The sequence below is a fragment of the Tachypleus tridentatus genome, chromosome 8, assembly GCF_004210375.1.
Source record: "Tachypleus tridentatus isolate NWPU-2018 chromosome 8, ASM421037v1, whole genome shotgun sequence".
Taxonomy (NCBI): domain Eukaryota; kingdom Metazoa; phylum Arthropoda; class Merostomata; order Xiphosura; family Limulidae; genus Tachypleus; species Tachypleus tridentatus.
Window position 1 is genome coordinate 141432731 of NC_134832.1, and position 13322 is coordinate 141446052.

Sequence of the window (13322 nt, forward strand, 5' to 3'; positions counted from 1 at the left end):
CTAGTTGTAGTAGCTAACCAGAATCTCATATTTGTTTTTATTACCATCATGTGGATAAAAAAAAGTGCAATTCATCCAGTACATGTAAACTGCACAAGCTGGTACAATAAATCAGTGAGAACATGCTCTTGAAAATATCTTTTACTATATTAGGAAGTACCTCTTCAACACTTTTTGTTTTTTGAATATATAGTACTTTATTTTATAATCTTTAACTGTTAGGATTTTATTACTATGACCTGATTGGTAAAATTCATCTGAATGGAATTTGCATCTCTTTTTCTAAGCAGTTACTAAGGTTAATCATCCTCTAGATATATGATGCATTTTAAATATTAACCTTTTCCACAAGCAGCATTAAGATTTAAGAATGTTTTTATTAGCTCGTAGTCAATAGAATATACTATCTTTTTCATTAATAGGTACCGACTATTATTCATATAAAAAAACAAACAAATCTCTGCACATTACTGGGCACTGACTACTTTTGTAAATGACCTAAATTCAGAATCAAGCATGTGAAAAGTGTGAAAATAAGACATTTTTGTACATTAATAAAAAACTGGAAAGTACCAATGTAAGCAGACAACCTAAGGGAAGTAACTTGAGTTCTTTATCACTTAACAGCATGCCTTCAGCCTGTGCTATTGTGGGAGGGGGTGCCAGCAAGCTATGTTCAATAAAAAGTTTAGGTAGTGAATTTAAACAGATGCTCTTACTTGACCAATGGTAAATTATAGCTATGTTAAAATCATTTGAGTCGGACTGTTCAAAGTGATGCATTGGCTGCATATTACAAAGTCTGAACTACTGTTGCAAATCAATCAACCATATTTTAGTAACTATATTTTTTCCTGGTACTGAGATTTAGGAGGGGGACTGAAGAGAGAGCTTGAATTTTGAGGCTTTTAGTTGCCTTTAAAACTGTTTGGTTTTACATTTTATGAAAGAGTTTCAGTCAGAATTGGTTTTTAATTTTTTCAAATATAAATAATTGGCCTTTTTGAAATACCATTAAAAGTGTACAGTTGCCATTAGCTATCAGCCTCTTATGTCTTAGTGTTCTTAAAATTAGCTTTGTTTCTCAGATTGTGTAGAAGTATATGACCAAGAAGGTTTATCATGACTGTCATACACTTTGTTGTTTTTTAAGTTGGCATGTAACTATTCATATGTACCTGTTTTATACCTTTCCAAGTTAAAAGATGGTTATTAAGTTCTTTAGTTACATGAAGATTGCACGGTATGTACATACATATTTAGACTATAAGATATTTATATACTCTTTTGACTTGTATATTTCAAAGTTCTTTGAATAATTACAGTTGAAACAAGTAATAAACTTTTTAACCCCTGATAGCTGCTGTGCTTACTTTCAACAGATTTGTTTGAGCTTCGTAGCCTACCTGTTAATGTTACGTACACTTTCTATTTGTTGTTAGGATTTGGTCATTGAGGACTTGGGAGGATCAGGTACTTTTAACTTTTTCCTTAGACAAAATGTAATCTAAAAATGGTTATTTTGAAATTTGCACTCAGTTGTCAACACGGGGGACTTGTAAGTGACTTTAGTGTTCTTGGCTGCTCGATCAACTATAGCACTTATTGTATCTAACCTAAATATGTTACAGTTAGAGATACAGTTTAAATTGTATTTAGGTTTTAATTTTATTTGTATTTTAGTTAATTGTTTATTAGTCATATTTTAAAATGAATTATTGAAAGGTCAACTGTTTTTAAGTACACATCACACTTTGCATCAGTTCTCAAAGTTTCTCATATCACACGGAGCACAGAAATTTTGCTTTTCTGCAGAGATACCATAATATATCTTGAGGGCACTGTTGACTTGTGGCAAGGTGAAAGGAAAGCAAAACATTAAAAATTAATTATGTAAAAAAAAAGGGGAAAGACCTGAAATTACAAATTTAATGAAAGAAAAATGTCTTAAGATATTCAGCAAAAAATTAGGTTTTTTTTTCTTACCATTTTGTAATTTTACTTTTTTTCCTTGCATTCTATTTTGATGATAATAGCTAGTTAATGATGTGGTAGGGAAAATATAAAAATTTACCCTAAATAAAAAACTTTGATATTTTAGGAGGTTCTAGAAGTTATGGCAGTGAAGTAAGCAAACTATAAGATGAAGAACTTGCACTTCATTTATTAAGTGTTTTAGTGCAACTGAGTACTATAAATATTTTTTATTAGAAAGACATAATTAAAATAATGTGAAATATATTATGATGTTTTGTGAAGAATGTGTTTTTTTCTAATCAGTGTCCTTTCCCCAAATGAAGCGATACATCTCACCAAAGTGAAAGGATCAAATGAGAATAGTTTTTCCTTCAAAATTTCTCCATCTCTTATGTTAAAAACTAATTTTTACAAAACTTACTTCTTGGTCAGATAGTGAGACCCAGATATTTGTTTAATTAAAATCATTTGTGTATTTATATTGATGGTATTTTATTTTAGATTTACTGCAGTGTACAAATGAACCCAATGTCTCCATTCCACAAATGGCAAATTTTCTCATTGAGAGAACACAGCATTCATCCTGGGTAGTTGTCTTCAAAGCATTGGTCACTGTTCATCATCTTATGTGTTATGGAAATGAGGTGGGATATGGTATAGTTTAGCTTTGGTTATCTGATGTAAGAGTTTTGTGATGCAAAAACAAACAAAAAAATTTATTTTTTTTAACTTCATTATTGTATGGAATTGCATATAGTGTAAGTAAATGAAATGGATCACAACATTTTCCAAGTGTGTGTCTAATTGACAGTTATTATGAGGTGGTAATTACTTGAGCATCTGTGAGAAATTACTTGTACTACTATACAAATTAAATAGTTTGTTGAACTGAGAAATGTATGCCAACTGATTGAGTGGTTTGCAATTACTTTTTGTTTCAATTGTGACAATACGTGGAATTCTCCAAAAAAAACAAATACAACTCGTTTCACATGATAGTTTAATAAACTTATTGGCAACTATGTAAGTTATTTTGTTATTTAAAAAAGAAAAAAGAAAGAGTAAAGAAAGGAAATTTGCAATAAATCTAAACTAGACATGTGATATTTTTTCTCAGTGTAGTCCAAGAAATAAACACAGTCATGGTTGGTATAGTAAGAATTAGCTTATTTTGTTAATGTACAGTATTCTGCATGGAAGGTACTGTTAACAGTTTTGGTGGATTCTGAAATTTGCTCTTTTTTTTCTTCTCACTAATATAAAGAATTGTTCTTTCATTAAGATATCAAGATTAAAATAAGCTACTAAACAGGAATGTGTTTGTGAAAGCTATGTTACATTTGATAGTGTAGTTTTACTATGAAACTTATAATAGAAAGAATTCAAATGAATTTTAAAAATATTTCACAAAATTTCAGAGTTATTGCTTTTCTTACTGCTAAGCCTTTATCACTAATTGTAGTGCAACAGACCAGGGCAAGTGAAACAGTACTGAATACAAGTCAACATTGGTTAACCATCAAAATAGCCACTCAATTAGGTATTTTTACAGCATAGAACCAATCTTTATTTACGCTCCTGTTGACCAAATGAATTGCTGAAAGTGTTCAATATTTAGTAATGTTGTTTTACTAAGTTCTAATTTGTCAGAAAATTACACTAGAATATGCTGTTTCTTTACATTTAGTGAAACTGCTGGTTAGTTGAAGATTTGTTGATGATGGGTGTAGTCTTAACCTGTTGACTGTCAAGTATTTCAGTTGCTACGGCAACTTCGAACCAAATTCAAAATACAATTCTAATGCCTTTTCATTTTGTAACTTTTTCATGATGCCACTTTGGATCGAAAGTGAAACAAGTTGTAAGTAGGTCAAATGCATGTATGGTGCTGACATCTAGCGTTGAAGTTAGGTATTATTGAGAACAAATTAACTCGTCTGTGGCACTGTGTTACCGATTGGCTTGGATGAGTTATCTCATCTACGGCACTGAACAGGTTAAAATACACCTTATGACAAAAAGATTATCTGTATATATTACTTGTTTTTACACAGGGTTTTAGTTCTAAAATGTGTATATTCACTGATATCTAACAAGTGATATGTATACACTTCTTGCATTACAGAGATTTATCCAGTATTTTGCCTCAAGTAACTGCACTTTTCAACTTAGTAATTTCATTGACAAAAGTGGGGTGCAAGGTAAAATATCTTCTATCATGTTTATATTGAAATATTTAGAAGAATAGAAAATGTAACAATTTTTTCAATTTATATTTAGCTATTAAACATTTAAACATGTGCTATGATATATGAACATTACTGTATTTTTGAGTAACAATAAACCAGATGATGTATTGTGTGTGTATGTATTTGCAACAAATCAACCTAAAAGAAATATTTGATTTAAAACAGCCAGCATGTTTGGTAACAGAGTATTTTAATTTTTTTTATAAATAATTTCCCTTTTAGTTTCAAAACCAAAACAGAGGTTGTAACTAATATATTTGTGGTTTGCTCTTTAATTTTATGCTAAACCAAGTGACTTACAAAATACTAAAAACCCTAAAAACAAAAGTCTTTTTTGAGAAACTATTGTGTATGAAGGCCAAAATCTACATTTTACCTGGCTTTGAAAGACATTCTACCCGAATGAATGCTAAATAATACAGCTACAATAAACCAATATGTAATAATTAAGGAAGTCTTTTTATAGTGGATTGATTTAGCCTTCTTAGTTACAGTTTACAAAGCTGTAAGTCCATTTGTGATTGAAGACCTAAAGATAAATATGTATTGGAATGCTGATGTACCATACTTTATGTTTAGCTTTTAGTTTCATTTATATCTGTTATCAGATAAATAAATATGGTATTTCCATCTTCATACATGTAGCAGGCTAAAATTAATGTGTTGATAAAGTATTTGTAATTAATAAGAAAAAAACTACTGATGTCTACTCTGTTACAAATATGCAATAGCAGAGATGCCAACCATTATGATTTGAGTGTAATCATTACGATTTTGGTGTATACATTACGACTCTATGCTCGTACAGAGTTGACTTGTTGCAACTCCCAAATTATTATATATTATATAGACCTATACAATAAACTGATAAATTGTTCCCCCAGGGTTTGAAAAGGGTGAAGAGAAAATTTCTATTAAGATACAAATAAATTTTGATAATAAATAAGACATAGTCCAAATGGCATGTTTGTGCTTGATATAATAAAAAAATATTTGTATCTCTGACGTCTACCCATAGTTTGAGTGCGGTGCTTCTCCATACTGGGTATGTGGGGAAATCCATAGTTATGTTATCAGTGCTTTTCAGTCAATCAGTGCTTATGTAGAATGGTATTTCTTATTTTCTAAATGGCATAGAAACACCAATGCGATCGTTCACAAGATGGAAAAAAGAGGTTTCGTTTACCAGATTGTCTTGTTTCTAGCAAATCTAAGAGGACTAAAACTGTGAATCAAAAATTTAGGAAAGAGTATAGTGCAAAATATCTGTTCATTTCATCAAAGAGTCAGTCGTACAGTTTGTTACATTGATTTTTCTGTGGCGCATAGGGGGATAAAAGATTGTTCCAGACATACAAAATTGACATCTCACCAACAAAAGGCTGAGGCGAAGACAAAAACGATGCAGATAACAACATTTATGAGTAAGAATTGAGAATATGAAACTATAAATTCAGAAGTGATGTTCACGCATTTTGTCATTGCTCATAATTTACCCCTGGCTGTAGCCGATCATGCAGGACATCTCTTTAAAAAATGTTCCCAGACTCTGATATAGCAAAAAAATATGGCTATGCTAGAACCAAAACTACAGCCATTGTACAAATGTTGGGTTGTGAAGATGACAAAATGATTTCAGGAATACTTACTAACAGTGTTTACAGTTTAGCCACAGATGGATCCACAGACATGGATGACTCAAAACTGTATCTAGTGGTTGTACGATATCTTGAACCTTTGCTTGGAAAAATTGTTTGTTCTCTTTTGACATTGGAAAGAAACTTCAACGGGAGATAATATTTTCAAGCTTTTGGACCACGAACTGACAAAGAGGAAAATTCCATGGGAAAACTGTCTTAGTTTTTCTTCAGACAATGCCTCAGTTATGTCTGGTATAGGTAAAGGTGTGATGGGACAAATCTCAAGATGACAGCCTAGCATTTACTTCATGGGCTGTGCCTGTCATTTCATGAATATTGCTGCCCAGAAAGCTTCCAGAGAACTTGAGTGTGTCCCTGTGTCCATTTTGCAATTTGATATTGCAAAGAACCTTGCATACACATTATGCATAGAACTCTGATTACACAAGTTAAAAATATACTTGTCAGGTACATCAAGCTAGAATATCTTGAAGGCAACATCACTGAACTTGACTACAACAATGAATCCTTACACAAATCTGATGAGGCAGTTTCTGTTGGAAATGCTGCCAAAGAATACATTGTTAAATATGAAAAGGATCTGGACCTGATCAGCTTCTACACCAGTGTCAAGAAATACTATGTTGCAACTACAAATTACATTATGAAACATTTCCCTCTAAATGATGAACTTCTGATTCACGCAGAGGTTGCTGATCCGAAACTGAAAGTCAGCAAAGATTTCTCTTCTCTAAACTTCTTCACAGACAGGTATCCTGTCCTTGTAAATACACATGAGCACAACACTGTTGACAAGTTGGAAGGGTAATATTTGAACTATCAAATTGACACTTTCTCAGAAACTGTCCTTCAGTTGAATGTTGACAAGTTTTGGGTTCAGCTGTCTACAGTTAAGGATGGAAATGGCAACCAGAAATATGACATTCCGTGTAGGGTTATGCTTGGAATTTTTACAATCTTCCATTCTAATGCTGACAGTGAAATGATATTTAGTTTAATGACTAAAAACAAAAGCAAGTTCAGATCAAACTTGAGCACCTCAGTTTTGAGCAGTATTATAACACACAAGATGTGTATGCAGTCAAATGGACAAAGGTGTTATAACTCCCAACCATCCAGAGACATTCTCATGAAAGCAAAGGCTGCAACAGCTGCAAAACTATTACAATAAGTGTCATAAACATGATATAAACTAGTCCTTACACAAAGGCTTTTTCTGCTTACTGTTTGTGCATGTTCAATGTTTTACCAGTATGTTTTTTACTCTGAACTAAATAAAAGATGTAATTTCAAAAGAATTTTTTAAAATTTATTTATTAAATACACAAAACAGTCATAAATGGGCGATCTATAGCAGTAATAAATAATAATAGTTATAATAATAAACAGCCTAGAGACATTGGTCAGGCCTAGTAGCCACAACTGATAAAGAGCTCTGTCTGCAATCATTACGCTCAGTCATTTGAAAGAGTTGGCATCTCTGCAATAGTTATCTTTCATTATGCATAACATTTCCATGTTTATTACTTGGTATAAGAAAGTAAACTTAATCTCATAATTTCAATGAGAAGTGAGTTTCCAATAAGTATTAACTGAGTTCTTTGCTATTTAAATTTATCATATATTGTATATCATAGTATGACACAGATCCTGTGTGACTCACAAATGGTAAGTATTCATCTTCATGAGTGACAACATGGCTTTATGATTATTTTTCGTTTCTGTGTTTGGAGATAAGCTATTGAGAAGGGATATTATTGTAAAGGCTATGTTATATATACAGGGTGTCCCAAAAAATGTATACACACTTTGCATTATTATAAATACAATGTTTATTAAGATATATCTAGGTTTTATAATCCAAGCTCAAGGAGACAAGTGTAGAACCTTTTGAGCTATCGCAGGTGTTTGAACTGATGACTCTTCTGATACAGGCACTGCTGATAACGTGGACAGATGGAATTGCAAACTTCACGAATCATTTCATTTGGTATTTGGGTGTATTATCTTTCAATTGCTGCTCTCAGCTCATTGATTGTTGCAGGTTACTATAAACCTTATCTTTAACGTACCCCATGAAAAAAAGTCCAGAGATGTGAGGTCTGGTGAACGTGGGGGGAAATTCAGTGCTACCTCTTTGCCCAATCCATCTCTTTTGCAAATTTTCGTCAAGATAGGCCCTCACATTACGATGGTAGTGGGGAGGTGCTCCATCTTGCTGGAAATAAAACTCCTCATCTCCAAATTGTTCTCAAGTGACATGACAGATTCTTATAGCAAGTTCAGATAAACAAGACCAGTTAGTGTCTTTTCGAAAAAGAATTGTCCAATTATGCTCAATGCTGATAAACCACACCACACTGTAACTCCTGGTAAGTTTTCTTGGTATTCAACCATAACATGTGGGTCCTGAAGTGTCCAGTAGGTGCAATTGTGGTGATTAACTGAGCCATTTTACTTGAATGTGGTCTCATCACTCCAGACAATCTTGTTTGGAAACTGTGCATCCTCTGCAGATTTTGCCGGGTATCACTCACAAAATTCAACTCTCTGGTCAGGATCATCTTCATTATGGGTGTGGACTAATGTTGGAATAAAACTTTTCCAATGAATGTGCTTCAACATGCAGTGGACGCTCGATTTTGGGATTCTTGTCTCATGGGCTGTTTGCTGAACATAGTTTCTTGAAGATTGGTAGAGACTTTCCAACAGCTATGCTTCTCATGTGGGACTGAGGATAACCTCGGTCTTCCAGAACGCTCTTTATGGACATCTTGAACAGTTTCATTTGTTTCAAACTTTTCTATGATGCATGTAGTGATGAGTCACGTTGGTGGAAATGTTTGAAACTCCTTTCTAAACCGTCTTTACACTTTAGCTACGTTCTCACACTTTACTTTTCTCAAAGCTTAGTCTTGTTTCTGCAATTACTTTAAATCAGTTGCACCTGTAAAAAAGAAAGTTTGAGTGAGTTATAATCATTCAAAGTTTGTATATATTTTCTTTGGACACCATATATATATACGTTGTAGTATTAGAACTTTAGTTTAAATTGAGGTTATAAGAGTTTTGTAGCTGTTAGTGTTTTTATATTGTGATGTAAAATAACATAAATGATGAAGAAACTTGGTGGTTAGGGTACTGGATCTGCAATCTGCAATTGTGGGTTTGAACTTCCATCACCTAACAAGCTTGCTCTTTCAGTGGGGGGGTGTTATAAAGTGGGACAGTTTCACTTGTGCTTGGTAAAACAGTAGCCCAAGATTTGGCAGTAGTGGTATTGACTGTATGTCTTCTGTTTAGTCTATCACTGCTATAGGAGGGACAGCTATTGTGGATAGTTCTCCAGTAGTTTGTGGGAAATTCCAAACAAACGAAACTAAAAGGTGAAGTAGTCAGAATTTGTGGTAAATATCTCCACCATTTCACTAGTAGAGGGAAATGTAACACAGATATTGTTTCATAATATCATTAGTGGTATATATTGTGTTGTATAAATTCTTATCAATTTTCTTTATATGAAAGCTATAAACCTTGAGGAAAAACATGTCCATTGAATATGCTGCATTTTACTGCAGTCAGTTTGTTTTTGTGTATTTCACTAAGTATTTGATCCATAATAACTGCTAATTAGAAGAAAAAATAATGGTGAAAGGTTCATAAAGTTGGCATTTTTACTGTATAGAACGTGCCACGTGTGCATTCCATATAATACTGAACACTAGCTATTAAAATGCTAGCTAATCACAGGGTCTTAAAACTAATTGTATAAGTGTTATGCAGATATTGGAATAAACTTCTGTTTTGTAGTATGAAGTGGTATCAGTTAGTGATACACCTCTCTGTGTTGTTATTTAAAATGTAAGTATTACCTTGAAATGTTTGTATTTCCACACTGATAGTCACTTCAGTAATTATATTACTTATTAATTATATTACTTATAGCTTAAAATATATATATATATCACCTGTGGAATTTTAGGTTAAACTGTTGTTCAAATAAAGCAATTGTCTCTTGTATGCAAATTGTATACATTAATTAATTTGTCGATTATGAATTAGACCTGTTAAGTACTCTTTAACACGTTCATCATGGGCTAGACAATGTCTTTACACAAAAATGTGTCGAATATTAAAAGTAAATTTCATCTAGAAGTTTGCAAAGAGGGTATGGTTTGGCAGTATCTTTTTGAGACAACTTCGACGCAAGTTTTCATTTGTTAATCAATAAAAACATCATCCTCAAGTTTTCATACTAGATAGTACTAAAGTCTACCCACTGGGAGTAAATTCGGTATGTAACAGTAAAGCCACATTCTTAGCATAATTAATTAAGCAACTCTTAACTTTTTATGCATCTGCTATCATTTTTTTATGTTTAGCTTTCAGTTGGGATATGAACAATTTCACCTGCATTTTGAGAAGGTTGAAGTATTATGATAGTCAGCAGTGGGATGAGCAGACAGGAACACTTTGAAAGCAACTACAGCCATAATATTGTACTTAACTTTCTGCACAATGTGTACCAAAGTGGTTCTGAACACTTCCTGAATACCTATGGATACTCCCATGCTTCTTGTACTTAGCATGTTAAGCTTGTGATGCAATAATGGTTTTCAATCACCTCACTTCTTCAAACCACTTTTTACATCCCTAATGCTAAAAAAAGTACATGAAACGTCTTATTTTTACCCAGTAAACATGTCCAAAAAATTTCATTTTAATTTAAGAAAACATGGATTGGGAAGTTTTTTAAGAAAAAGCTTCCCACTGGATTGTTAGGGGCCTATTAAAACATTGTAAGTGTTATAACTAGATTTTTAAAACCCCATTCAATTTTTAAAATTATTATTGAAAATAAGGTAGTATGAACTTCTGTGGTTATTACCATTTTTATTAAAGTCAAAGTTTTTGATGACTGTATTTGGTCTTCATTTTTATTATGATATAAACAGTGAATGTGTAGCAGATTTGTTGGCTTGAGAATGTAAGTGTAAAACATTTATAAATTTATAAATAAGTACAGTTTCAATAGAAGCATGAACTATACTTTAATTTGGATGTTACTTTAAACTGATTGTGTTGCACTTGTATGTATATTTAAAGTTTTATAACAATGTTTCTTCAAATCTAAGGTTGATTGAAAACAGTGTTTACTTTTTTAGGATATGACATGTCCACATTCATCAGAAGGTATGCCAAGTACCTTAATGAGAAAGCAGTGTCTTATAGATCTGTTGCTTTCGACTTTTGTAAGGTTAAAAGAGGGTGAGTAATGTTTCATATATTTATGCTTAATTATTGTCTTAAAAGCTGTATATGTTTACAGAGCCAACCATAAACTTCTCGCTTAGGGTTAGATCGATTATACTGACCCTGTGTTCCAAGTGACCAATAGAATTCCATGCTATAACTTTTAATGTTTTGAGTATTTCACAAAATTCTCACAAGTATTCAGTAAACACTAAAGGTCTTCTGGACACAAGAAATAAGATTTTTTGATTAATTACTTTTAATAAAGATTTGCTCATGAATATACTTAGTTGGAGTTTTGACTGTTCCAAGTACAAAGATCATGTTAAGATTGAAAGTACTTTCTTTACTTGGAAGTTGTCAAATTTCATTTAAATAATCCCTAAGACTTCCTAAATGAGCATCAATTTTTTTCTGTAAAATGTTTTATATTGTATCTATTATTTTCTTTATTGTAACTCTATGCACTTGGTCAATTTGACTGAACTTGTAACCACCAAAAAAACAAAAATGAATTACATCTATATGACCATTTTTTATTTTGAAATGACTACAAATTATAAGAGGAAACATCAGTTGTTTATCATAAATGGCTTAAATCTCCTAACATCCATTTATACTTTAGTTTTATTGTCTTATTGCCTCTTAACCTGTCTATAACCAAATATCCTAACACAAGTTGTGAGTAAGTCTTTAAATGAGTAGCTCAAGTTATCATATTGAATTATGCAGAGAACAAGCTGCTTGTGAGAATACGTTCTTAATAATTATTATAATTTATATTTTTTACCTTGCCTAATCTAACCAAATAGGTTTCTAGTTCTTACATTTTAGTTACTTTTCTAACAGTTGTTAAATAATTTACATACTTACCTGTTTCCTTTTTGGTTTTTACTGTTGATATTGAAGAAGATCAAGCCTGTTTTTTTATACTGCTGATACTGGTCCACTCAAGTATATTTAATTAAGTAATGCATCTTGTTACTTATAACTTATCTTGGTTGCAACTTCAGTTTATTATTTTGTCTTATTATTTAAAATAGACTGAAACTGAGTTAAATGATAATTTAAATTTAAAGTTAATTGAATGTTTATATGTATCAAATGTATGACATATGTCGTCGGATTTGAAGGATCAAGTTTTCAAACATTTCGAAGCACTTGAAGATGAATTGTCTCTGCTGTGGTCTCTTCATGTTGATGAATCTACTAACGTTAGTGGAAAAGCTCAAGTTCTGGCTTTTGTTCGATTCATAAAAGATGGAAAAATTGTAAATGAATACTTATTTTGCAAAGATTTAAAAAGTACAGCGAAAAGCCATAACATTTTTGAGTTGGTGAATGAAAACATTTTGCTCTTCAAATTACATTGGAATAACTGTGTCAGCGTTTGCACCGATGGCTGTCCTTCAATGCAAGGAAAAAAGAAGGGATTCGTCACTATGGTGCACCAACAAAATACAAACATTAGGATTGTTCACTGCATGATTCGCAGAGGTGCTCACCTCCAAATCTTTGCCGAAAGATTTGCAGTCTGTTATGAATCAAGTTATTCAAGTGGTGAATTTCATCAAGTCTCGGCCACTTCAATCTCGACTTTTCTCTCTTTTCTATGAGACGATGGATTAAGACTACAAAAAGCTACTGTATCACACTGAAGTTCGATGGCTTTCAAAAGGAAAGGTGTCAAAGCATCTTGTCCAACTAAAAACTGAAGTAATTTCTTTCTTGAAGGTTGAGGAAGCAGGTTTTGAATTTTCTTTTCATGATGAGATCTGGTGGCTGAAGATTCAGTTTCTCTCTGACTTGTTTGACAAATTAAATTCTCTGAACTTAAGTCTCCAAGGACCATTTGAAAACATTATTACTGCAACGTCAAAACTAAAGGCCTTCAATGAAAAGGTGACACTGTGGAAGAATAAGATCTCGAGAGGAGTCCTTGATTGTTTTCCTTCTGTTAACGAATGTCTGTCAAAGAAGAAAATTGTCCCTTAAAATTTGAACACATTAAGTGACCTACAGTCCACACTAAAACATTACTTCCCGTCACTTGCTGTCGACGAATATAACTGGGTGACCTATCCATTCGGAATCAACAAGACAACAAATCTTACAATTGAGGAGGAAGAACAGCTCATTTATTTACGAAACGACAAATTTTATCAGTCATTGTTTCCCGAAA

General features: G+C 32.4%; 1 protein-coding gene across 8 annotated transcripts in view; it reads left to right on the top strand.

The window, feature by feature from the left end:
* The window catches only part of LOC143223627 (phosphatidylinositol-binding clathrin assembly protein LAP-like), a 101947-nt gene that overhangs the window by 9387 nt on the left and 79238 nt on the right, over nucleotides 1-13322 (top strand). For 7 of the 8 annotated variants that reach the window (XM_076451814.1, XM_076451812.1, XM_076451809.1 and 4 more), the window contains exons 2-4: nucleotides 2479-2621; nucleotides 4103-4178; nucleotides 11053-11155. In XM_076451814.1, the coding sequence (XP_076307929.1) occupies nucleotides 2479-2621; nucleotides 4103-4178; nucleotides 11053-11155 (322 nt within the window). The remainder of the gene's footprint in view (nucleotides 1-2478; nucleotides 2622-4102; nucleotides 4179-11052; nucleotides 11156-13322) is intronic. The other variant, XM_076451813.1, reaches the window with a different exon arrangement.